The sequence below is a fragment of the Plectropomus leopardus genome, chromosome 1, assembly GCF_026936395.1.
Source record: "Plectropomus leopardus strain MGB_pleo_1.0 chromosome 1, ASM2693639v1, whole genome shotgun sequence".
NCBI classification, from domain to species: Eukaryota; Metazoa; Chordata; class Actinopteri; order Perciformes; family Serranidae; genus Plectropomus; species Plectropomus leopardus.
In genome coordinates, this window is record NC_142176.1 from 22,618,328 (window position 1) to 22,646,064 (window position 27,737).

Consider the following 27,737-nt stretch of genomic DNA (forward strand, 5'->3'; position numbering starts at 1 on the left):
CTTGTGCACTAAAGGGATTTCATTTTGTGACTTTTCACAAAGCTGCTTATCTTCAGCCTTCTTTTCTGAATTTGCATACAAAACAAAAAAAATAGGCTATAATAGGCTATAATATAATATAATCATGACAGAAACGTATCCACTTTCATTGCTGTGCCTACATGTCCATAACCATTTAGTTGACATCTTGAATTATTTGGCACAGAAAATAGTAGACCACAGACAAATCCATTGTCACACTTTATTTATTCAAATTTATGTATGTGCAATATGTGAGTACATAAGCTAACATAAGCTAAAATAAGGATGTCTTAAATGTGATTCAGCTTGTACCTAAGTGGTGCAAATTCAGTTAGTAGATTAAAAAAAAAAAAAAACAATTGGCATGCAGCAAAGCACAAGGAAGTTTGCCTGGCTGGCTGGTAATAGGCCTTTTTCACAGAGGACATGTCAGTCAGAACAATACAGGTGCAAATAATTTAATCAATGACTGCTAAACTTCATTTAGCTGCTTTGGTTTCAGTATCCTTGTATGCTGCATGCTTGCTCACTGCCACACTCACTGAGTAGAGCAGAGCCATCTTTAGTGATATTAGTAACACCTGTGTTTTTCCTTCCATAAGAAGTTTCTACTTTGAGAAAGGTCTGTCTAGCTTTAACACAATCAAAAAGCTTCTGACTATCTGGTTAGCAGATACAGTAAGTGAAAACACCTGAACACCTGGAAAAGGTCATGGTCGGTCAAAGCCATTAGGGGCCCTAAGCGGAGCAGTGAAAGGTTTTATTCACAGCAACAGTTTGTACATGTCACAGCAGGAAGAGCACAAGTTTGATTACTGACATTGATAACTTTTTCATCTCACTTAGGTTTTTCCTATTCCAGAGCCCTGGTATTGCACATGGCTCACTGGTGGGGTTTAACCCTTCTGAACATGGATTGATAACAGGTTTTCATGTGCTGTATTCAGATGCCTTTCACATGCTTTTAAGACCTTGGACACCCGAGCAAACTAGTGTGATTTCTTTTGAAAACATTAAAAAAAAAGCAACGTGGCAAGAAATGTCATGCAAACTGCAAAACTTATAGTAAAATGTGACAAGAAAAAACTGAAGACATTGAAAAAAAGTTATTGTAACTTTTACTCATTTAATGCTATTTCTGGGGTAATTTCTTATAAAGTTGCTAATTGCCTTTTTCTTATGTTCTTGAAAGAAATCAGAGTAATTTTCTCAGGTTTCAGAGGGTTAATGAGATGCTACAATAAAAAATGTTTTTATTACACCAATACTTTTACTGCTTTCATGTACAGTGTGCTGTATGCAATAGACCATGATGTGAACTCTAAACAGGATGTGCAGATTAAAATATGTTATTTTCAGTGGCATGGTTCTTCCACTTCATATTGTAATCTTAAACTTTTATCCAAGTTGTAAACATTTAGTGTTTAACAAGTTAACAACCAAAACAAAATTAATTTTGCATGTTTCTGTCCCTTCTTTTTTTAACTCATCTCATATTGGAACTGGCTTTGGGGACAATATCAAGTATTTTGAAGTCAAAAGGCTGAAGTCTAAGTGAAGTCACAAGACATTGGTGTTTAGGGCTAAGCTGAGTTGCAGGTCTTTTTTGATTTTCTCAAGTCTTACGTCATTTAAATTTGTGAGTCGAGTCTGACATCAGTCCACACCTCTGCAAAGACGGCAACTATAAATGTTTCTTGTCTAAAGGTTCTGTGTAAATTAATGTAGTGTTAGGGAGCATGAGGAAATTAACCACAAACATTAACTGTGTATGATTCTTGTGTCAATTTGCCTTTGGAGATCATTTCTTCTTATTGTCATTTTTTCCTTCTCCCTGTCTGATGTTGTTCAGCAGGTGTGCTGGGCTGAGGAACCAACAGCTGTGTTTTCTTCACTTGGCAGATTTCAAAAACAGGATACAATGTCAACATCCTCTGTGCAAGCACTTACACGAGAGCCTTTGTGTTGATGGTGAACACAAAAATGAAGTGAGTTTTTAAGGGAGCATCCTCCCTGGGGAGCCCACCATGCCTCTGGAGGACTGAATTGCGGTGTCCCGGAAACACCTTTCTCTGTCTCGTCCTGTTCTGCCACATTGAGGACCTGCAGGGGTTGTGCCTCTTCGTCTTAAGCTACTAGCTGCTTCTTTCTGCTGCCTGCGATGCATCTTTGATGGCTAAGCTCAGACTGGCCTCTGAGCAGTCTGGTGGTAGATGAAACCTGCATCCCACCTCTCCAGGGCGGACATCAGTGCTCCAGCTACGATGTTGTGCTCCAGCAGAACAAGACATGACTGAGGTCATATCCAAGTCCAATGATAATTTCCCTTGTATTTACATGTGTTTGTTTACATAAGAATAGCACCAATGTTTTAGCCAATATGATGCCATAAAAAACAGCAGGATTTTCCCAACCACTACAAGACTTGGACGCAGGGACTACATTTTTACTTTTCACAGCTCCTATTCCAAATAAGAAAAAAAAAAAGCTCAAACAAATTTCACTATCATTTCTGATCAAATTAACCATTCATTGCTCTTTGAAAGTCATACTTACATTATTATACCATTATATAATATCAGTGGCATAAAATGTTTTTAAAATGACTATAATATTTTTTATTGCTATTTTTTAGGACAATATTTCGACAAACAAAGGTATTTATTTTGACAGGTCTAATGAAGACTTTTTGGAAAAGGGGACCAGAGCACTGATTTGGGTTCTCAGGGTGGTAGCAGCAATCAGTCACTAGAAATAAAATCATGTTTTTGACCAATGTTAACCGGCACCTTTCAGTCGCATGCAAAGCACAGTCGGCCTCGCTGCAGAGATCTGGAGCCACTCCTGGTTAACTTAGCCCCCTCACGGAGAAAGGCTGTGGTTTGTCAGGAGTTGGATGCTGCTGGTGTTAGGGAGTTGGTCTCCAGGGTGGAGACGAGGCTCTGTAGGACTAAGTTGAGACTCCATATGTGATGTCCTTGGGTGAGGCTGACATCACAGTTTTAAGAAAGCGTTTGAGGGGGCTTTTGTGGAAGGGGGCACAGCCTGGATCTTCAATCAGCCATCAATGAGGGTTAACTCGTGTTGCAAGAACACCGTATGATGATAAAACTAAGCCACCTTAAAATAACATTTTGTTAATATTGTACCATCAGAGATAAACAGATGAAGTCAGTGGCTTCTTGAGCCAGAACCCAGTGAAATAAAAACCAGAACGCACATTCATTTGAAAAATAATGTAATGATTGTTACTGGTACACAGTTGAGCCTTATTTTCTGTTAGGAAAAATAGCTTCAGTGCAGTACCACTGAATTTAAATAGATTTACAGAACTGATAAGTCAACAGTCTTAGAAATCTAAAGTAAGTCAACAGATTTAGATTATAGTTACAAAAATCGTCAATCTTCCCAAAAAGGCACAGGGGATGTACAGTAGCACTTGCATCCCTCGTTGAGAACATTTGCATAACTGAATAAATACATCTGCTGCTCATCATTATCAAACTGTGCCGCAGAGGAAGCACGGTCATCATGCAATTACAGCAGAGTGCAACACTCTGAATTAGTGGAAGAACACGTCATATAAATATCTCTCCAGAAAATAGACTAAATCAAGGATAAAAGTTATTTAGTACCATTATTCAAAAATATTAATTGTAAGATTTCAAGCATATACAGTATTTATAATATTTGCCAAAATTATATCCAACAACCACCTTAAAACTATCCTATATATTGAGTAAAATGTGCAATTAATAGCATTTGGGAGAGCAGATCTGCACTCACACTAAACACATCTATTATCAAAAAACACCTGAACTAGTTATTGCCAAAGAATCACGAGTTTATCAGGATATTACAGGAAACGGGTCAAAAGGGTCGATGCTCCCCTGTGATTGGACAGATGTTAAGTCTGTCCAGTGGTCTTACATTTAAAACTACAAAGATATTAAATGCTGTACTGTTATTTTAAGACATAAGGATATTACACAGTGCTAGTTTCTCACCAGTTTTAAATGGGTACTGGATGACTGATCCATTCCCCTGGATGTGTCTCAAACCAGTCTCTTGTTTAGCAGGTAGTAAACGTCCCAGGCAGATATTTTAAAAGGCGTCCAAATGACAAAGTCTTTGCAGCGTTTAGCTCGCTAGAAAATTCTCTGAAAGCACCAAAGACTGTAAATAAAGATGGACAAAATGACAGCTCCCCAAAATGAAGCCAAAACATCTTGATAGCCCTGTGGTGAGGGGCTGCAGTATAGGCCATAAACCCCGCCCCCTCCAGGTTAGCATATGGGACATCAAAGAAAAACTCAAAAAATGCATCAAATACATTCTTTCCAAAGATGGTTTCTGTCATTTTAGGTAGTTCTTATCATGCTGATGCTTGTTCAAGTGTTCATTTTTATGAAGTTTGGTTTTAACTTTTTATTTAATGATATAAAAAAGGGATTTTGGCGTCATGGTTGACTGCCGTGTGCACCAATCGTGTGATCTCATTCACTTGGCACTGCTCACAGTGGTCAGACAGGTGTATGTGCGGGAACTTGATATCATGATTGCTGCTGCTGTGCAGATTCTGGCTCCAAATGACATCACCAGCACAAAATGGCGACAGTTGATTTGAGGATATTTTGGCTTCATTTTGAACAGCGGAGATGCATCGTCCATCTTAATATACAATCAATGGATTGCACAATAAAAACCTGTTGATGCACAAATCTCACCATCACTATCCTGACTGGAAGTACGTTAACTTCACTGTGTTATTTCATTCCTCTCTGCAGAGTGGCATCGTCTGGATAAAAGAATAAACTGCTACTGCAAACGCAAATATTGCTATAGCTACATACAGTATGTTTGCCCGTTCCCTTTGTACAAACATCCGGCTTTTCCTTAAATAGCCTCTAGTTATAGTTGACAACTGACCTTTATTGTCATTTTACTGTCAAAATTGCACACATGGTGTATTTTTGACACTTGCTATCCAGATGATTGATTGCTGATATTTTCTCATGAGCTGCCCTGAAACTGTGTCACTTGTCATCCACCCATCACTGTCTGATTCACTGAATCAGCAACTTCAGTGCCTGAAATTCACTATGTACTAAACTAGAGACTGGTTTGACTCAAAGCCCTTGTCTGTCCCTTTTCTTTCAAATATTTATCATTCAGCCACTGTTAATAGCATCTCCTCAGTGCCTTACCAGAAGGCTATAAACGTTTAACAAAACCCCTTCAAAAAGAGAAGAGGAAATATCTACCACAGATTGAAGTCCTCACAGCTCCACTTTGCCCTCTCAGTGTCACCCGCTTCATGATACTAAAAATAAAGGCCCTTTTCTCTGCTTCAAAAATAGAGTAAATCTACAAAGACCCTGAAATCACACTATTTGTTGCTTACAGTGAAACCCCAGCACAGCCATTAAAATATGGGCACTTGGAGCAAAAAGCATTAAGTTTGTGCAAAGAAAAAAAAAAGCCTCTTTACATTCAACCAGACCAGATCCTCTTTGTTTTTTACCAAATAGTAAAATATTTGTTAGCAGTGTTATTTTCTGTTCCTCTTTCTGAAATAAAAACTAGTTAACATTGTCAATTACTTTTCCTGGAAAGTACAAACAAATTGAGTACTTGAAAATCAGTGTTCAGTGAAAGGCATCATTGCTGCTGCAGTAAAATGGGCATTTTCTAATTTCAAGTTTTCCTATTTTTCACTTCCATTACAGCGGGGGACCAACTTACTGACCAACGAGAATTCATCAAAAGGACAACTAAACTGACAGCACTGATAAACACACTTAGATAGTTCAATTTCAATTATAGCTTTAAAATGTGCCCTCAACTCAGTATTAAAATCTGCAAAAGCTCTCTTTGTGTGGGTCATGCTCAGCAAAAAAGAGCAGATATCTGAACTTAATCTTGAGAAAGACAAGAAATACATCCATATAAAAATGCATTAAGTATGATGATCTTTCACAGTCACAGGAGACCTCACAGTAACAACTTACGAGCCAATAAGGAGGATGCGCTTTGGTTAATCTGAATTCCTCAGCTGTAATGGACAATAATGATTTGGTCCTGTAGAGGACGCTTCACTTTAGAAATTACCTCAGATTTCGATGCAGCATCAACGGTGCAAATTCTAGCTTATAAATAATTCAAAATCAGAAGTTAATTTCTTTTCTATTTCTCATTTTCCTCCTTGGTATTTAAGAAAGAGGTAATAGAAAATAAGTTGATTAATTGTTACACACACCTGCGCTGAGCTCTGAAAAGTGAGCCCTACAGCCCTACATTTTCAGAGAGTGTCATTAGCAAGAGTTTCTGTGGAGAGCCAGATCCTCGCTCCATTCAGAAATTTGCTAATGGGGGTCCCATGGATACTGCGGCGACACAGGTTTCCCATTGGGGTGAAAGGAAAGGAGGAGGTAAGGAAGTCTGGAGGTGTAAGGGGGTCATGTGGGGAACTGGCCTTAAAATACATCCTCCTTTGGTCTGAGAGGGGCCCACTGGGACTGGGGAGTGGCGTGTTGCCTGGACTGGGTCCCTTGTACTGCCTGAGCTGGCGCTGTAGTATCTCAATTTCATCGACCAGTTGGGAGAGCTTGTGGTAGGTCGTGATGGGGCCTCCTCTGGGAATGCAGGCTTCAGGAACCCAGCGCAGAAAGTAGAGCTTCCAGAGAGCCATGTGTGAGGGCGTGATCAGAGGGATCAGGAGGCCCTGCTGGTCAGCTGGTCGAGAGAACCAGTCCCTGAAGAAGCGCTCGGACGGACTTTCATCTTTCACTGGTGACAAATAAGGCTTTAGCTCCGACACCAGAGAGCCCCGTCGGGGCAGTGTATCCTCTGCACCCTTCAGTCCATTGCGCAGAGATGCAGGTGTTCCTCGCAACGTGGAGCTGTAGGTTTTCTGCTGGAGGAAGGACACAATTTATCATGTTTAGTGAGAATAATCTAACACAAGCTGACCGAAGCTCACTCGGTTCAGGTTTTTAAATTAGTGCATCACCACCTGCGTTACAAGTCAATATCCTAAAACCTGTGACTGAAGAAAAAAGCATTTATTTTCTGTGTAATAATTCACCTTCTGTGCATTTGCTGAAGATGCTGATGACACAAAAACAAAAAAGCTGCCCATTAAATCTTAGCAGCAGTAGTCAGAACTGCTGAAAGGATGAAATTGTCATGTTAAACATTAACTCTATCAAAAATTGTGTAGATTTCAGCAAAATAGAGATGAAAATAGTCATATCTGCCAGCTTGTAAAAGGGCATATGGTTGAGGTGAACCATTTAAAAAATACCTACACATTTGTGATCTTAATTTGACCTTGTAAATTCAAAGGCTTTGGTGTGGTGAGAGCCTTAAATTGATTAGAAATCACAGTGACAGCTTGTCTTACAGCTACACTGTAAGACAAGGAAAGCACAAACTATGCTAACAAACTAGTAAAATTAGTAAATAAGGGTGTCCTCAGGTATCCCGACACTTTGCTTTAATGCTTTTTAAAACCTTTTCCAGATCATTTTTTTAAATATAACTTAAGCCTGGTTTTTGGACAAATCCCCTTTTCTTACTCAAGCATAGCAAGAAAGTATAAAGGTAAGTAATGTATACGTGGTGTCGTGCAGAAGAAGGTTTTATGTAGGAATGTGGTTATTCGAGTGAGTCAGGATAATCTAAATTTTGCCAACAGACAAGAGCAAGTATAAAGTAAAAGAAAGTATTAGGTTCAGTGGTAGGTTTAATGATTTGTGGCATCAGAAAAGTAGGCATTCATGCAGAAGAGTTCAACTTCTTCTGAAAATAATTATTTTAGATTACAAATAATTTATAAAAATTTGATAAAACATTTGTGGCACTTAAAACCTCACTGAGACAAATTTAAGACTAATGACGTTAACAGTCTGATTTTTATAAAATTAAATTCAAGGCATTTTAAGACTTTGTAAGGACCTGTAGACACCCTGTAAGTTCCTTTTCTATTACCAAAAGACAAAACCAGAGTGTGATACTTTTTCTTCTGATGGCTTTGGGTGCAGACATTTAAGAAGTCACTGCGCACTAAAAACTAGGAAGGGCTACAGACCCTGCGCCCTCATTAAACATGGCTGAAAACTCTTAAACTAAGGTTGAAAGTCTTTACTGAAATTTGGGTGTTTGACATGCATGCACATTTAAACAACATGCTGCTACCGCTCATATAAAAAGCTCAGAGTGTTGTATACCTTTGTGCGTCTGAAGGTTTTCACTTCTCCATTCTGGACGCAGGCCGCTCCTTTGCCTACATACATGGGGTTGTTAAACAGGGTTTGGTCTTTGGTAGAGAACTGCTGTGACCAGTCCCACACAGGAGGGAAATACACAACCTGGTCTTCACCTTGAGGGATTGCTTTATTCTTGGCAAAGTCCTGCAGAGTAAACACAAGGTTATTTATACTCTGGAAGTTTTTTCATTGTGTACAGTAACACAACTCAACTGCCAAAATTTGCTTTTGTCAAATTCAATGGTTACTTTCCTGACCACAAGCTAAATGTTTTGTTATCTGTGTGTATTATGTTGCGCTCTTTCCCGTCAATTATCTGATACAGATGGAAGAAAATTATAGATTCCGACATGTGACGAGACCACAGAAACACGTTGCTTTGTTGCACATTATCACCTAAAATTATAACATGTAGCGTTCTTCTTGGAACACTGACAGACACGTTTGGATTTTTTTTTAACATAAACACATTCTGATAGATCTCATATTTAACTTTTAAACAAGCACAAATAAATTTTGTGTGTGTACACATTTGTGTTTGTTTTTACTTTATCAACTTCAGTATATGCAAAATGTTATAATTTAATTGATTCAAATATATCTATATGTTCAGGATTTTGGTGGAATCTGGTGCATTTGATGCACAATATTGTTCATGGTATAAATATATTTATCAAGCTCCAACACCATGAATGAATATACAATCATACGTGTGCATCTCTCACCATCAAGTGCTGAGCACGCTGTTTGGGGGAATTGAAGAGGAAAGTACTGAAGAGTGGAATCCACATGCTGTCACTCAGTACCGTCAGATAGGCCTCTGTGAACTCAAATGCTGCTGGGTATTGGTTCATCATCTGCCACACGCAGTCCAGGAACAGCATGAACAGCGGGGACTTGACCGGGAAAAATAAATAAGAAGCATAAGTGCCTTGGCATTTCGATTAGATCTGTGGTGTCGGTTATTCACTGTCAGACAAATACCTCCTCTTTGTCATTCTTCTTTAAGTGGTTGCATCTGTCCAAGAAGCGATGGCCAGCCATCACCCACTCCTTCTGCACCAAACTCTGAAAGCCAATGAGGCTGCGATAATGTGGGTCCAACATGAGCTGCACCAAGGAGGACACCACACAGTTCAGGTCTCTGTCCTCCTCCTCTGTACAGGGAGAAAAAAAACAGAGAAACCAAAAGCTTCAACAAGGTGTCTGCAAGGAAAGTCATTTCAAGGACACTTTGGCTGTAATATGGTAATGACTCCAATTTGACCATAACATTTGAAATGCACTTTGGCTGCAATGTGCGTTTAAAGGTAAGCGTATGTACAATATCACAAATGATGGACTACGAATTTCAAAAGTTAAGTTCGTCACGCAGGAAAACGCTGTTACTCTGCAACTCCCTGGCTTGAACTGTGAGGCTTGATTTGATAACAACGCATGGACAAATGAGCGATAACTTACAAAGAGAGAGAGTTTTACCTTGAAGAACGACTGAAGCATTCTTTCCATCCAGGTGGTACACGATCTCAGCTGAGTGTTTCAGGAAAGCCCTTCAGTCAAACAGAACAAAATAACTTTTTTTCTATTAACCAGCTTAGCAAACATAACTTTATGCTGTGTACTAAAGAAAAACATCAGCGTCTTGGCAAGAGTTAAATTTCATAATTTTCAAATCATGGCATTTTTAAAGTTTTTTGAGCTTGTGGCCCAGGCAAGCACGTGACAGTAGTGCTACCACCAGATCCTTGATTCTTGATTTCAAGGCTGAATAATCATGATGTATATTTAGACAAAAACAACATAAAAATAATTCAGATATACAGTGTGCTTCCGCAGATACAACATCAACAAATATATTCAACAAATTACAAAGAGTACATGCAATAAGACTTTTAAAAAACAATCCGAAATATTTATGCAGATATGTTTTGTTTCAGAAGGAACTATGAGGGGAACACAAATTCTGTGAAAGCCACCACAACATTTTAATTTTGGTTCTTTGTAAACTAAGATGTTTATAAAGTTTATAAAGAGCTATAATGCAGTGTCAGGTTGTTTACAAACCTGACGTACTCCAGCCATCGTGAGTTTTCAACAGATGAGAGCCACCTCTCCTCGGACTCCTCAAAAGGATCTGCACACAATCAAAACAGTCAAACACTTGCACACCTACAAAATGTCAAGGAATCTTTTTATTTTCCATTCAAGAGAAATTTGCAATGGGAAATATTTCACACAGAGGGAAACACTTGCAGTGGTTACCTACTGTTACTGTTGAACAGGCTCACCTATGACGCAGATCTGCCTGACTTTAACAAAGGCACTCTGGATGTCCTGGATGTTAGGCAGACACTTGTCCAGATCTGACCTGACGACCTCACTGCGCTGTGGGTGGCTTTTTGTAATGGCAGTGAAGACCCTACCGCAACACAAGACAGACATCGACTACTGGGTCAGAGAGGACAGCTGCAGCATCATCACACTGAAACATCATCTATTAGCACATTACCATAACAGGCTTAATTAACAAAAACTAAAAGGGAGAAATGTTTAGAAACATATTACGACAAATTTCAACATTTTCTTGTTTTACTGCTGCAGTTAAACATCTGTAGGCTGCTACTGAAATTCAGTGTGAAGGAGAGAGAGAAGAAACTGCACATTTAGCGCATGATTTGAATCTGAGTGCAGTAGAGGACTTTGGCATACCTCTGTTCAATCTTCTTCTGCTGCACCGGATCAATTATGGTGGCCATGCGGACAAGAGCACTTCCATTTGGGTGATTCCAGCACCAGAGCTACGAAAAAGGACAGAAATAAATCAGTGGGTGAATAAAGGGATACTCTGATCAATCAAACTGGACGGTACTTGGAAATGACAGTTAATTAATAACTAAAAGGAATAAATAAAGTATCTCTAAGCAAAGCTTGACAACCAACACACTAGGGATGCACAAACTTATTGTCTGAACATTGGGATCGGCTGTTGATTGCCATTGGCCTATCAGCAAATAAGATGACATTCACAGGTGGGAGTGGCCGATGTGCTTCCGTTCTGTCGCATCAATTATTCGCAGGTTAAAAAGCAGGGCTTGAGAACTATGGTATCCCGTCATCCTGAGGACAACAGAAAGCCTGTTTAGGACAAACAGATCTTCTCCAGGACACTGTCAGGACAAAGGGACGCTGTAAACTCACTAAATGATTTATTGTTACCACAGTGCGTTCAATGTAATATTGTAAAATTTGTTTTTTGGTGAGACACCTGAATAAATGCAGTTGTTTGAATGAGAAATTTGTTGAGGTTTTTACAACAATAGGAAACAGATATTTTATATAGTATAATTGCTTTTATATCTTATGTTTATCATGTGGAAAAAGGTTATATTCAAGGTTGTTTCATAATTTTGTAGTTAAATTTATGCTCATTGAAAGCCAGGGTTCACACACATTTTCATGGACAACATTTCCAAACTTTTAAATGACTTTTCAAGGATGTTTTTTTTCTTACCCTACTTGCCTGGTGTTTTTCAAACATTTCAGATTCAAACTCTATGCAAAATAATTTCAGCTAGCAGGCATGCAGGAGGGGAGAGACGAACCGAGGCAGAAAATGATGAAACATATGTCATGGTAAACAAAATGTTATCACACATTGATTAGAGCTACATTACAACAACAGCCGCATAAAATTAATTTGCTGTTATGTTTCATTATGTGGAAGGCTGCCAGTGGAAGATTACTGCTTCAATTTCATTATATACATCAACATTTCATGACTTTTCCAAAACTTTCAATGATTTTAATTAATTCCACTTTTTTTTCCAGGCCTGGAAAAATGTGATTGTGAAATTCCATGACTTTTCCAGGTTTTCCATGACTGTGGGGACCCTGGAAAGCTGAATGCCTTTGAAACAGTTCAGTTATGTTTTTTATAATGAAGATTTCCTTTTTTCCCTGGCACAAAATAACAAGAAAAAACTTGAACAACAAAAACATCTGTACCTGGATTGGTTGTTAGCCAAATTGTCGACTTAAACATTGGTTTCAGTATCAGTCCAGAATTTCACAATCTGTGCATACCTAAAGTATACTGTTAGTGGAGAAATCAGAAAACTCACAGGGATGCGCTGATCAGTGAAGAATATGGAGTATTGCTTTAGGTCCTGATCTGCCAGAGAAACTGGGACCACAATGTACTCTGGAAGACTAAAAATAAGAGTTGGGGAAAGACTGGTGTTACACAGAGCTAAAACACAACACACTACTAAAAACACACACAAAAAAAAACAGTAAAACATAAGAAAACCCACAACTTCTAAAGTCAGAAAGTAACATCCTAAAGCAGAAAATAACCATTGACTAAACACTGGATCACTCATGCCCATCTAATTCATACGAATTGCACTTGTTTTGCTGTGTCTGTCCCAATTATCTAAGCTGGTGAGTATCTTTAGCACTGAGGTTTTTTGTGATTGAGGGAAAACTGAATCAGAGCGTACTGTAAGTATTGTTTTAGCCCCATGTGAGGTGTACAGTTTGGTGCAAGCTACCATTATGCAATTTTCAGTCTTTTCTCAAATTCCACATAAAACAACTGTACAATCCTTACTTTGAAACCCACCATGATGTCACCACTGAACTCAGATGAATGGCATGTATTGTCCAAAATATCCTTGCATGTTACACTGAGACATTCAGAGAGATTTTTCCTCATGAAGAGAAGAAAAAACTAACAGTGTAAATATACTGCCTTGCCAAAATCTACAAGGTATGAGTAAAGGGTGAAATTTAGAGTGTCTGTAACAACTAAGGCCAACTGGAGGAGCGACAGACGTACTCTGCCTCTGACGCCCATCACAAATTGCCAATAACAAACAACATGAGCTGAGAACCTTGGTGAGATGGCATAACTCTCGTTGATGGAGCACACCCTCCACTCCGATGCCCCCGTTCTCTTGATCTCCCGATCCCAGTCTGATGGACGGTCAAAAATGGGGGGCCGTAATCCTCCCCGAGGGGTGGAACCATTGACTCGCTCCCCTGGAAATACAGACACACTTTGAGATTATTTCTGGAGTGTAATGCAGCTATATTAAACATGGTTTGTCAAATCTGGAAGTTAGAATTCTTAAAAAGTATACTGTGCAGGATTTAAAACAAAAAAACAATGCATACATTCATACAAAAATAATCTCTCTCAATCATCACTTATGACCCACTTGAAGTGTATGATGGTGTATTTATTTGCAAAGACTCTGTCCTTTGTCTGTATTTTATCAATTTTCTTCTGCAGTGTTATGGACATTCACACAAGTGAGGAAGGAGGTTATAAAAAGGTAGCGACCAGGTGCCAGACCATAAGGTGCACACATTCAAAAGGAAGCTACAAAATTCATGGACACTGTGCCAAAAAATGCAAACGCAGCGAGCAACTGTAAATCTGGTGCTGGCTTTCACTTAACCTTACAATACTGCCTGCAAACTGCAACTAACAACTCGTGCATAGTGTGCCTTTAAATGTGGTTTAATGCCAGAAGAATTAGTTGAAAAGTAGCCTGATGACAAACACTGCCACATTTACAGAAATGCTGATTAACTTGTGTTTTCCTTATAAATAGATATATAGGAACGATAATAGTTTCTAAAAACATGTTGTGTCTTTAAGATGCAACAGAAGAAATATGGTGTGTTGTATGCATACTTTTAAATTCATGGTATCGCCGCCCTTGGTACTCAAAGCCAAACAGCAGCTGAAGATCAGCTGGATGTGAATAGTGGGCAATAGCAAGGCAAACCTAGAATAAAAAGAGAAGTACACTCATAAGACATACAGTACAGTACAATACAAGTACAGCTGAATAAAAGAATCAGTTAAACATTATCTAACTATTCAGTCTCCAGGTTTACTCCGAGTGCTAAAATGAGGCCGATTCTTTGACCACACAAACAAGAACAAGTGAAACCAGGGAAAGCAAATGTTTAACTGACAGCCTACAGTGCTCTGGGTTTACTGGACTGAATCTCTCGGTGGCTCCACTGGAGTCACACAAAGCAGTCCATTCAGTAGTAAAGCTGTGAATAACATGAGAGGACACAGAAAAAAGTGTGTGTGTGTGTGTGTGTGTGTGTGTGTGTGTGTGTGTGTGTGTGTGTGTGTGTGTGTGTGTGTGTGTGCAGACAAGGCTGCTCCCAACTCTGTAATTTCCTATGGCAAAATAAGCTATTATAGGTTGGGTTAATTCCATATGTCACAAAGAGAAAAAAGGAAAAAGAACTGAGATCCGTTTTAGGTTCACACTGTAATTACATACATGGTGTCCATAAATAAACGTACGAGGAGTGAGGGAGGGCAGACTCATTTCTATTTCAGGGCCCCATACGTATCATCCTTCCCTACTCTGTTTCTACGCGGCAGAGTACATACAATAAGGTGAAATCTGTGTTTTAAAATAAATTAAATGGAGACTTGTGGTCATAATACTGTTCAATGCAGTGCCATTTGTGAGCCAAATGTGCTGCAGGTATGTGCTGTGCTGCTCCAAGTCCTCCAAAACCTACACAAAAATTGCTCCCAGATGACATGAGAGGAGATCAGACTTGTACATTCACATTCATGTACATTTCATTGGCACACTGTAAAGAGATATACAGCTGTCTAACTCCAGTAGTGAGACTACAAGGAGCCAACAGCTCCTGAAGACCTTTGTGCACATAATTCACAAATATTTATTTCCAGGATTTTATTTCCAGATACCACAATGCAGCATCTGTGCTTACAGAGCGTGAGAGTGCTAAATGTTTGTTTAGTTACTGTTGGCTGTATTTGAGTTGATTAAATACACCTATCAAGCAATCACATGTTCCCACGGCCTGGCAGGATCTGTCAGTCGTGTCAAGAAGGAGAAAAAGAGGAGGAAGAAAAACCTGACACCAATTACTTAGGATTATAGCGAATATTTGCCCAAATATTCACTTTAATATAAAACATGCAACACTAGTCTGTGACTTTTTTCATCTTTTTTTTTTAAAGTTACTTATTATTTTGAGACTTAACAATGCAAAGTCAGAAAAAACATTATGAAATTGTGCCTTTTATGTCTTTGCACTTTTAAGACTGTTGAAAAATTAATTTAAGACATTTTAAGACCAATTACAGCCTTACTAATTCAATGCCTTTTAAGATTTTTTAAAGCATTTAGTAAATCTAAAGTTATCATCTAGCCACTACCAGTTCTGTCTAATATGTTCCTGGTTTGTTTTATTTGCCCTTAAACATGATTTAAAAGTCTTGGCAAAATCAGTCAAAGCCTAAAGGACTGCTAGTCACCATAACAGCTCAACTCACTACACAACTGACTAATGTAACCAAGGAAGTGACTGTTTTCCTGGACTTAAAGGCTGCATTACAGATAGGTGGCCATACTTAATGTGCTTTTTAAATAATTTTAGCAGGATTTAAAGGGAAAGCCTCTACATGCAAGGACTTCTTTTAATATCCCCTGTGTCCAACTATCTTTTGAGAACACCAGCAGTCATCCAAAGATATATGGAGACATTACTGATATAGAGGTATTTGCATTGTTAATTGAAAACACATCACTTTCAATCTATGGCTACTATAAAAAAATTGTATTGATTTACTAGTCCCTCCACTGAGCTCTAATCTGAAGGATGAAACATCTGTCCATCTAATCTCTCTGTGCAGGAGATGAGTCACAGTCATGCTGCCAGTTGTTCCTACAATAAGGATCATTCTCAGTTTCCTTCGCCTTGAATGAGCATTGTTCTCAATGTCTCTTATTCATTGTTTGGCTAATGGCCACACTGAAAATGCCTTTGGAGAAGCTAGTCGTTTCTGTTCAGATGAAGGGTGAGAGAGTGGCACATCAATGTTTGTATGATATAAATATCCTTGTCGCTGAGGAAGTGAGGAAGTGGTCATAGTGCTGAAACTGTGTGTGTGTGTGTGTGTGTGTGTGTGTGTGTGTGTGTGTGTGTGTGTGTGCACGCATGCGTGTAGTGAGTTCACACAGTCAGGAAAGGAAAAGTTTGGTCAGCAACAGCTAACGGTGAAATGGGCAGGGGAAACTGAGAAAAGGGGAATAAATGGTTACTGAGAAATTAGTCATTTGTAGGTGTGACCTTAAGAGTGAAAGCCACTATGTGAAGAATCTTAGTGTGTTTCTTTTAAATTATTGTGATGGCAAGTTATTTTTGCACAAAAATGACCTGATTGTGGTAAAAACTGGTGCATTATGTTCAGCCCATTTATCTCAGTGTCCCTAACCTGTTCTAATTTCCAGCTTATCAAACAACCATGATTTGTTGCACCCCCTCTGCATCTCATATTGACGCTAAGAGCAACCTTTAGCATCTGAATGTGCACAAAGCTGTCTGTCACCTCAGTGAAACACATGCCATGTGGTTAACATTTGAAACCATCATGGATTGGTGTAGGCACCAGAACCATATGATCAGGTTTAAAGAAAAAACTCCAACATGTTTTCAGTTGAAGGATGTTTTTTTAAAGGGGTTACGGTAAGATGTCAACATTACATAAATAAGTATTCACGTAAGCTAAATAACTATGTGACACCCACATGTAATGTTACATTACAACAACACTTGCTTTTGGTTTCACACAAGACATCCATATGTAAGTTAAGTAACATTACATTTAAGGAGCACTGACTTTTGTTTTAACATGGTCATCTGGGTAAAAAGTCCTACGTTTGTTTGACCCATTCACTACCCCTCCCTTCAAGCCTACGTGGACATTCCCTGTCTTTATACTACTTCACTTGCTCCTAGCATCAAATATTGCCATGGATTGGCTCATATTGGAGTTTGTTGAAAGTCTGGTGCGTCTCAAAAATGCTAAAGGCGACCTTCGGCGTTGGCATCACACGCAAAGGAGCATGACAAAGCATTGGTATGTTATGACCTGAAAATGAGAGAGGGCTACTGTCCCTGGGTCGTACACATGAGAGAATTAGGGCACCAGAATATGTTTTTTTTATGCAACCACTGACGTTGCCAAAGTCAGAATTTTGTTTTTGTCATTTTATATATTAATTTTACCATTTCCATTCAGTCAGCTCATGATTCACCTGGACCTAAAGTTGATGTGAATCTGACAAGCATTAATCTGACGTTTTTAAAAGCCGCTCTAAAGAGACCACCATCAAATGACTGGATGTGATATAAAACCAAACATCACTCACCTTTTTGGCACTCTCTGGCCCAGCCTCATCAAAGCAGAACCTTATGATGCGTAAGTCTTTGCAATAGAGGATGAGCTCTGTCGGGTTGAACTTCAGCTTCTGGTTCGAACCCAAAACTTTCTTCTTCCCCTTTGTATCGTTTACTGAGAGGAACAAACACAAAATATGACTAGAACTTCCTCTAATTAAGATGGCAATGTTTTGTGATGTAACACTGAATGTTAAAGCATCCCCTCTGAACATCTGTGCAATTTTCAGAATTTCACAATGTGTTTCTGAGTTGTGTCAGTTTAGGTCAGATAGATCACGGAAACAAGACTTTGCAAAACACTTTGCAATTAATTACAGAAAAACTGTATGATAATAAACAAAACTAATTTTTTTATTTTTAGAGGGGGGCTTTTTAGAGGGGGGCTCAACCAAATAATTACCATTCTGTCTTTATCCATCAAAACATCATGCATTAGCCGATGACCTTGTCCTAAAACATATGCCATCAAGTATCAAGTTTTAAGCCAAGTAGTAAATGGGGTATTGCAAATTAGGGGGATTCAGTATAGTGTATTATAATGCTTTATTCGTATCAACATAAGACTAAATATCATTTCAGATTTTGACTACATGACCCTTGTGAAGATTATATGTTGTGTGAAAGCACAAGCTGTCTTGCCCAAAATATTACTTATCAGTGTAATCAAAACATACTGGTATTTGATTTCACTGATATCAATCGGCACAAGGGCTTTTTCATGCTCCTACACTGGTGCACATCCCATAATAATAATGTTGTCTTCAGTGGTCAAGTTCAGACAGGTCAAAAACAAGCTGGGTAAAACAAAGCCTCATGCTTCATCACTGTAATACAACAAACCTTGCTCTGGGCTGTTGCCCTCGCACTGTCAGCAATCGACAGCAATGAGATATATAAACAGGCTAATCCCAGCCAGGCCGCACTGCCACTAAACACTGCCTTAGCTGTGACATCACTTGTTATCAGATTGCTGACCAGGAACAAACGACACGAGTCAACCAAGCTGTCAAAGATTAATGACGGACTCATCTAACTTTAATCCTGATTGTGGATCACTCATGTAAAATGACTGGGTCAGGATGTTTGTTCTGAAACTGTTGATTAATTAAGATCTTAATTAGGAGATTCAGAAACATCTGCTGAATACACCTTTAAAAATGCTGACATTAGCTTGCATTTTTTCTGTTTTAATACTGTTAGGAAATTAATAATTTGGGATTTTCTGACTACTGATGAGACAAAAGCATTAAGTTAGAGATAAATATTTGGGCTCTGATAACAAGAATTCCACATATGGAAGTCAGTCAGTGAATGTCTGCCACCGATGAATAGCAAAACAGCAGAATTTATAGTAAAAATTAGGGTTTGCCACAAGTTTTATGTTGCTCCAGATATACCTGTTACTACTTGCTCCAGACAGGTGAGGGGGATGTCGTGTTCTCCGAGCAGTAGGTGGGACAACTGAGACTTCTGTGGGAAAGGCAAAGAACCAAAAATGTGTGTGACATACTGTAGGCATTATAGGACACCCATAACACTGAAATATTATCTTCTCAAATACTGTAGAGTAGATCTAGCTGACTCCCTCAGACTGAGTAATGATCAAGTTCCATTTTGTTATTATGGCAACAATCTGCCACATAGCTGGAAATGACGTCTGTTCTTTCACTTCTTGTGCGATATCACTGACAATGTACCGCAGGAAAGTACACAAGTTTTCCTTCCTCCTTGCCAGCTGCACTGCACATACAAACATGGCTGTGAAAATACAAGTATTTGAGCTATTCAGCAGTATGCTGGTGGAACCAAAAAAATTCACAAATATAAAGCTGAAAGAAGAGATTTCTGCACACTTGCTGTAGATCTGTTTCTCTTTTTTGAACTTTCAGTCTCTATAAAGTGAAACACTGCAGATGTAAGTGCAGAAATCTCTTGCATCAGTTTGGATTCATTGATGCTTCCAGCACCTTAGCAAAGCTTCAGCCTGGCGAGGTGCTGATCATCCTGCATTACAAATATAAAGCTGAAACTGTTGCTATTAGAGGTCATTCTTTATTTAATGCCTGATAAAACTCTGACACTTTCATGCAGTTTGAGGAAGTTAAAAATGTGTTTGTTTTTTACAGCTATGGTATTGTGTTGACAGAATACCAAACCAAAAGCATTACACTGAATCTTTTGACTACAGCTTCTAAGAATGACTAAATACAAAGAGAGCACAGTTTGATTGCTTTACAGTCAGACTACACAAATACCTGCTTAGAGGGAGCATCCTGAGGGATGAAGGAGACCTTAAAGTTGGTACATATCAACTTCCCCCAAAGGTCATCCTGACTGCTTTCAGCGCTGATGCATTTTCTCACAAAGTTCACCTCATTTACTACGATCTCCCCTGGTGAAAAACAAATGACAGAAAAAAAAGATGTAAGCAAAAGACCTGCAGTCTACCAGTTCAAGGAAGAATAAATAAAATGAAGATTAAGATCAATTTTCTTGGCTTTCACTTTCTCAACACACAAGCACTTAACTTTCTGCCATGACTTTAACGTCAACCTGAAACAATGTTAGAAAGTGGCATGTGCAGTCCTTTATTCAATTCCTCAAGCTCAAACAAAAGCTAAGGCTTTCATCACTACTTAAGCCTTTCATTATTACGTCTGTTATCTAAATAATGAAATCAAATCCTACTGGTATCAAATTATCACTAACATGTACACATATGTTAAAATATCTTAAGTTTTCAAAAAGAAACTTTGATGGAACTTCTAATTTACATATGTACTGTTGTGCAATAAAGCCAGCAGAATATCCAGGTTTTTGTTTCATGAACTTTACATTTACTTGCTGTAACAGTTGTGATCTAAAGTTTCAATCATAGTTTTGATGCTTTTTTTTGTAGTAGTTGCTCTGCGTTTTGCTCCCGAGTCTTTTCTGTTGTTCCTTCATGTAGACCCCACAGTTGAGGAGTTTCATAAACCAAAATCATGATAAATGTAAAAGGGTTTAGTCTTGACAATATTGTTGAAAATGAATACTGACAATCTGCCAGGAACAACAATAAATACTGTAACGAAAAAACTGTTATGTCACCAGGTTGACATTTCTCAATGTGCTTACATTAACATCAAAACCAGTTATTGGTAAAAACAAGTTCAACTCGTCTGACAGAGATATCAGTGGGCAGGAAAGTGAATGATGGAAACGCTTCAAAAGCTTCCTAAATAATACTGGATAATCCTAAAATGCTTACGGCTAACAGAAAATTGTACACATCACTTTTGAGCCCGTCTACCCAGTGCAAATCAAAGGATTATAATCCTGTCACAACTCCAGTGATACATTTTGTGATTCTCCAAAAGCAAAGCAGACACTGTATGGCACATCACTGAATTTTCTTTCCATCTCTATAGGTGTGCAACCAAGCTGGAAGCTGTGGTAACTTATTCACATCTCATTTGTAACGCTTTTCTGTAAGAGTAGGATGGTTGAGAAAGGCTTCGTCGCAAAAACCAAAAGCAAAATTATGTCAAAAAGCTGAAGTTACGTTATTCGGGAGTCTCTGTCAGGCAAAAAATCCCACACAAACAAAGTCAGTTCTTCAGTTCTTCTACATGCAAGCCACATTATAGATTTTACTTAAGCTTCAGAAAAACAAGGCTTCATTTCATTTCTTTTATGAGCAACATGACCCTTATCTTTTAACATGTACAGAAAACGATTAATGTCGCTATAAAAAGTTGCCCCAGGGATTTTTAAAAGATGAGAGCTGGGGCAGTAGGGTGGAGTCCTACAGACCCACTAACATCAAAGGACTGCCTAAAAGCAGCATGGAGCAGATGCACAGTAAGTTAAAAACAAGTAGGCTGGTCATGAAACTTGTTCGTCTGTCGGGCTACAAAATCACCGTGCTGAAGGAGTGACAACCCTTAAGTGGTAAATGCTGCCTGGGAATGGATGGAAAGTTTGTTTTTCCAGGCATTTATAGTCAATTAAAATTCTCATGTAAAATTCAACCTCAACAAAACACACGGCACTGAAGCACAGCAGGTTTGCAGATGAAGCTTTTTTTGGCTCTGCTAAACCTTAAAAGATGTAAAACTGACAAACAACTACTGTAAGAGTTCTCTCTCTTTTATAGAGGACATAACCATATATTTACGTCAAAAAACACAACGTCACATTTCAAAGGGTGTGTCGAGCCACTCCCGTGAGGCTCCCAGATCAACTGCTCCAACCTGAACCAGAATAAATCTCCAGTTAATTTAACTACACTTCAGACTTAAGTGCCATGAATGGTAAATGTGCATTGATTGGCACAGCTTGGGATAATTAAGAACTCCATATTTAAACGTTTTAAAGCAGGTATTTCCTGCAAAGTGGTGATTTTTTACAACTGAGAAGTTGAGACACCACAGACACGGAGAGGAAGTTTGCTGCAAAGGGCACTAAACTGTTGATTGTGCAAATATCACTGGCAGGGTGATGTTTCTAAATCCCTGTGAGAGAATACACTTGCATTGTGAGAAAAAAAAAAAGCAAAGAAAACAATTCAACAACAGCCTGTTATAGTGCCTGCACTCTAATGGTTTACATTAGGGTGGTGCCAATTGACAAATGTATTGATTTTTGAGAAACAATTACACTTTGCATTCTATATATCTGCACTCTTTTCTACCTCGTACTGCAACTTACTTTGGGCTGTGTCAAACATAATAATAGTAACTGAGTTGTAGCCCTTACAGTGATGCTGTCTGACACTGAATCTAATTATGTATCAAGCATTAGCTAACCTTTTATGTGATCTATTCTTTGGATAATGCATAAAATAAACTTACCTTGAAGTAACTTAGGCTCCAACTTTTTAATAGGTGGTTCAATAGTTTTCTTCACATCAGTCTATAGAAAAAACATAAACACCAAGGTTAGTTAACCACTAACTCATCAGATGGTTAATGAATACTGACAATAATGTGTAAGGTGGAGGGATTAGAAATTTACTACTCAAATGCGCCCCTGTGTTGTAAACAAAGCATGAAATATAAAATGCTTCTAAGTGTAAAACTGATTTTTAAAAAAGAAGAAACTTGTATAATAGGACTTGCAAATTCCCAACAAGCAGAGATTCACGGTCATATGACCACACTGAACATCCTGTCTGCTGTTATGATTTGTTTTGTTGAATAAATGCTGCATAACTGTTGCAATATGCAGTGAGTCAATGACAGGCCCGGTGCAAGCTGTTTACAGAGCGAGAAGGAGCTAAAGACACACAGCAGTCAACTAATGCTATTAATAATGTATCCCCAAATACTGCTCACACTTGCATATACAGTGACAACCCATGAGTGCAAACACTTACAGGCTGTCACTGTATCACACAGTTATACGTTTTTCATTGTTGGCTCTACTCCAGTACACAGATATCCAGTGAATGAATGACTACAGGGTTAAAGTGCTGACTTAAAGAGTCTTTGAGGTAAAAGCCAAGAAGTTCTTTTACACTTGTGGTGATTTGTAAAAAGGTCTACAGTTTCTACACAGCTCATTCCTACCTATGTAGCTGTATAAGTTTGAATATCCATAAATTAAAACGAAAAACACATTAACCTCAAAAGTTATTGTTTTATTCAAAATCCATTGTGCTGGAGTACACAGTAAAAATAAACCATACCCAGAGACAAGGACATGAAGCATGAAATGAAATGGTTAGAGCATATCTTGTTAAGCATTGGAACTACCCCAAAATTAAGTACACCACCCTCAGAGAGTGTAAAGGCCATATATTACAACAAAATCCGGGTTAAGTGCATCATTGGTATGCCTCATAAATATGCAGTGTTTGCTGTGCATTTAATCCTATCTTGGAAGCATGTACCTGGACACAAATATGGGTCATCAGTGTAATGTTAATTTACATTTTGCTATTTTTAAGTAATTAGTATGCCAATATGATGATCACTCTAAACTAGGATACATGAATTGATGTATTACTTTTTAAAAACCAAATGGAAATATAAACATGTTGCACAATTCACTTTTCAACACCAGTCTTGACCTTGCCAGTATAAATACTGATTTTGTTTAGGTTGGTGCACCTGCGTCTGTCAGCAAACAGCTGTCTAGAGAAGTGCACACACCTGTAGGCAAGACAAGGCAAATAGGAGCCCATTGGATGCCAAATTATAGTTGGGCTCTTGCACTCCTTTTCAAAACAGAATTAGATTCTACATACAGGTTTCAATTCTCCATATTAAATATGAGTAGGGAGAAAACTTTTGCTACTTCTGACCACTGGTATTTCACTTGATGTAACTTTACAGACACAGACCATAAGAAATCTGGCAAAACATTTCTGAATTTTTATTTCATTTTATTCTATTTATTTGGTGGCAAGTCATGAGGCCACATACAGACTGACCTCGATTTCGGGCAATCTCCTCTCTTAGCCCTTTGAAACCTTAAAAAAAATCGCTTGATTTTGTTCAAAACATGGATAAAGGAAATAAGAAATAACCAAAAACTAACCCAAAAATTAGCAAGAAATAAGTAAAAAAATGACAAGAAAATTAACCGGAAAAAGGTGCAAAATGATAAAATAAAACAGATATTCTTACTGTACTAACAATTTTCTGAAAATTTCCCGTATTTTTTAAAACATATTATCTAATTATTCCCTCTCCCCCCTTTTTTTTTTTAACCTTTTACAAATGTCTTGCATTTTGCGACACATTTCTTGCCAAACTGCTGAATGTCTTTTCCCTCGTGTTTTTGTAAGAAATCAGACCAATTTGCTGACATTTCAGCTTTTTAAATGCTTGTGAAAGGCATCTGAATGACCGGATGTCGATCCAGATTTCAAAGGGTTAATCTCGACCAAACATCAAATATCAACTTTCCTTCCGCCACACAACAGTCAAGACAACTTCAGTCTAAATTAATTCAAATTATTTAACACTGTATCATGACTATACACCGTGAAAAGTTGACTTTGCTGTTATCAGCCATAAGCAAACACATACCTGCACAGGAGGAAGATAACACTTGAAGGTGGGTTTCATGGGTTTGACAGAAAACATTGTTTATGTCCGCCCTCTCTTCGATGTTCATAAACGGGCGCTTGGCTGTTGCCAGTGGAAAAAAACAACCCAAAAGGAGCCTTCAATAAAGTTTAGGACAGCCCTTAGCTGAGTAGACCCGACACGTCCGTGTGTAAAATATTCATCAAGACAGTCTGGGCGAGCGACGGCACTCCTCCATGTCGATAAGCAGTCGAGTAGCAGATTAAGCTAGCTGGTTGAAAAAAGTTGACACAAGTTAACGCTGAGACGTCGGCGTTAGCTCGGTTAGCTTGCTAGCATAAACTACTACATGAAGTTTATAAACGCCGTCTCCACGTAGACATAAAACAACTAAAAAATTAAGAGTCGCCCGTTGTGTGCCTACATTTTCTTTCCACCTGTTACTGTGTTAGTTACCCTCAGTGACTTCCTGATTGTCTAACTAATTCAGCCAACGCAGTACCTGATGCTGAAAAGGGCTCAACGGCCATGTTTATAAAGAGCTGAGGTCCAGCCCTACTTCCGGGCTCAGCTGCTCAGCTATATTTTTGCACCGAGACTTTCTTTCATCAACCCTGCTAACAAGTTCACGCATGACACCGGAGTACTCTGCACATATTATACGCCGAATTGACACATACTGCTGTACGTTATCGAACATATCGATAACCTTGTTATTTGAAATATAAAACAGTGATTGTTTTGTTAGCGTTCATAAAGTACACCACCCATGGACTACAACTCCCATGAGATGACCGGATTAGAGGCCACGGGCGTGAGCGGTCAGGGTCTGTTAGTGATTTTTTTTTATGAGTAACTTTATTTAACATATTACTGGTGCAGAAACTAGTCGAAACAACAAAATTACAATAACAACGCCGTAATCATGTATTTAATTGGACTGATGCCGACTAAAACCTACAGTTTTATATGTATGAAACCAAGGAAACTATCTTAAATGCAGGCCTCACATCAGTACAGGCACAAAAGAGCAATTTCAAACTAATGTCACATTAAAAAGGTTTTTTTTCTATTAACTCATTTGTTAACAGTTTTGAAAACCGTACATTAAGTGGTCAATACGAAATTTTACAAATTAAAAGGATGTGACAAGTGGGTACGAACCAGACAGACAGATAAAAAAAAATACCATAACAAAATAAAATAAAATAGGCACAAACATGAACATGCACAGGGGTCTGCCTAATTAGTTATGTAATGAAGCTATACGATTTTCATAAAGTGATAGTTTTGTTTAGACTTTCATTACATATTGAATTTTTTTCAGTTTGATATTGTTTTAAGATTTTTATCTTGATCTGATTATTAAAAAATGGTATATGAGGGCAGTTTAAAAAGAAAAAAATTTAGCCGGAATAATGAGTAAATTAAATTAATACTGGTCATTCTTGGAGAAATTTGGATTTTTGAATATTAGTAGGCGTGTGCTTCGATAACCGTCGATGAATGATTCAGTCATTTTTTAACTTTAACAAAATACAGGTATAGAAACGTATTGGGACTAAAAAAATTACAGTAACAACACTATCATTTTGATTGCCGACATAAAACTACAATTTTATACGTGGCAAACTAAGGAAAACATCTTTGAGTCAAACAAGAAAATATAGGCCACACGTAGGTTACAGGCATAATAAAGCGATTTCAAACGAAGGTTACATTAAATTATCAAGTTAATAGTAGTTAGTAGTTTACATTTACCTTGGCAGTTTCTATGCACTAGATGGCACTAATGGTTGATTACTGGAGCCTTTGGGTTGTACACTAAATCAGACGCAAGCTATTGGAAAACGGTATTATTCCGTTACTCTCAGTCAGCGATACGTTCATTCTCACACTGTGTAGCCTCTTATGTCAAATTTGACCAATAAGATACAATGCTTGAGGTAATACCCCGAACATGACTGAGTACCATCTTTACTTCATACAAATTTCTACAGTTTCTTTTGTGTACAGTAAGGTAACAGATAGAAAAGTAGTCCCAGCAGGACACAGGCACAGTGCTCTAGGCCGACCGGGGTAAAATAGTCTTAAAATACCAGTAGTCTGCTCAGGTTAGATGGCAGGCTCTCCCTCAGCAACTTGATGGCCTGGTGGAGGACAAAGTGGCTGGCATAGAGACAAAAATGCAAAAAGCATGCCAGCATGCTTGGCGATGAACAGAAGTATCTGAAAAATGTGAATGATTACAAAGACTGTTGATTTTTTTTTAAATAATGCTCCGGGTTTCTGCTCTGTTGTGATCACACATCTAAATCATTAATATTTTAGTGATTTAATATTTTCCGCCTTGCTCTACATTGTCCACTGGGTGGTGACAAAACATCGCACCAACGGCATCACCACATATCTTGATTCATTCCTTATTTATCTGTTATTCATACATCATGGCAGCTGTCTTTGTTTGCTCACATTACTCGCCACATCTGCTACCATCTGTCAATACAAGTGAAAAACGCTGTTTTTATTCAAGTTCACATGACAAACACTGAGCTGTGATGTTTAATACATGTGAACACTTAAATTCACAAAATCCACTTTGTTTTTAATATTTGTTTTAGATGTAAAAATATATTTCAAATAAGGCTGAGGTATGACTACAGCACACACACACACACACACACACACACACACACACACACACACACAGTCGACTGCTTACAGAGGCAGCCTGTTAGACAGGTTACACCCAGAGAGCCGCCTCACCACCCAACATCATTTCAAGGCGAGCCTCAGTCTGCCTGGAGACTGGTTGTGAGAAGCGGATACCAGTGCCACCCACACTTCAAAAGAGGCTCATTTGAGAAGGCCTTTAAGTTTCATTTTTATTTGTCTCAGGAGGGAGTGGGACTGCACTACTGTCCAAAATTTGGATACTACCCTTTTTAATCAAATAAAGTATGTTACCAATAGGCTAAATCATTTAAAGTCAGATAGGAGATAATCACTGTTAAAGGACATGAAATGATATATACCTATGATACTGAGACAGTGGGTAACTGAGATCTCCTGTCTTTGTCTTAAGTTCAAATGATTTTAGCACAAGCTGCATGTAAAAAGAAAAATGCCCTCCAACATTTTGTTCTTTCTCTTGTTGGTCACTTCTTAA

The 27,737-nt window shown here is 38.3% G+C and overlaps 1 protein-coding gene across 2 annotated transcripts; it reads right to left on the minus strand.

Moving 5' to 3' along the window:
* Positions 1-3,242: 3,242 nt before the first annotated feature.
* Positions 3,243-25,116, minus strand: mtmr10 (myotubularin related protein 10). Of its 2 annotated transcripts, none has more exons than XM_042491433.2 (16): positions 24,569-25,116; positions 22,385-22,445; positions 19,805-19,941; positions 18,947-19,019; positions 17,519-17,661; positions 13,996-14,089; positions 13,187-13,334; positions 12,413-12,500; positions 11,001-11,089; positions 10,580-10,710; positions 10,356-10,425; positions 9,771-9,841; positions 9,276-9,448; positions 9,017-9,187; positions 8,253-8,435; positions 3,243-6,934 (listed from the first exon to the last, which is right to left on the minus strand). In XM_042491433.2, exons 1-16 carry the CDS (start codon positions 24,623-24,625, stop codon positions 6,323-6,325), a joined length of 2,301 nt encoding a protein of 766 aa, XP_042347367.1. In that variant the 5' UTR covers positions 24,626-25,116; the 3' UTR covers positions 3,243-6,322. The 2 variants fall into 2 exon arrangements, with proteins under 2 accessions (XP_042347367.1, XP_042347280.1); XM_042491346.2 differs by having other exon boundaries at positions 3,243-6,937; positions 24,569-25,115.
* Positions 25,117-27,737: the final 2,621 nt, after the last annotated feature.

Coding starts and splice junctions, on each gene's coding strand:
- mtmr10 (XM_042491346.2), bottom strand. CDS start 24,625: ATGTTTTCTGTCAAACCCATGAAACCCACCTTCAAGTGTTATCTTCCT. Junction 19,942..22,384: donor GGAGCCTAAGTTACTTCAAG/GTAAGTTTATTT, acceptor GTTTTTCACCAG/GGGAGATCGTAGTAAATGAG. Junction 13,335..13,995: donor GCGATACCATGAATTTAAAA/GTATGCATACAA, acceptor CTGTATTTCCAG/GGGAGCGAGTCAATGGTTCC.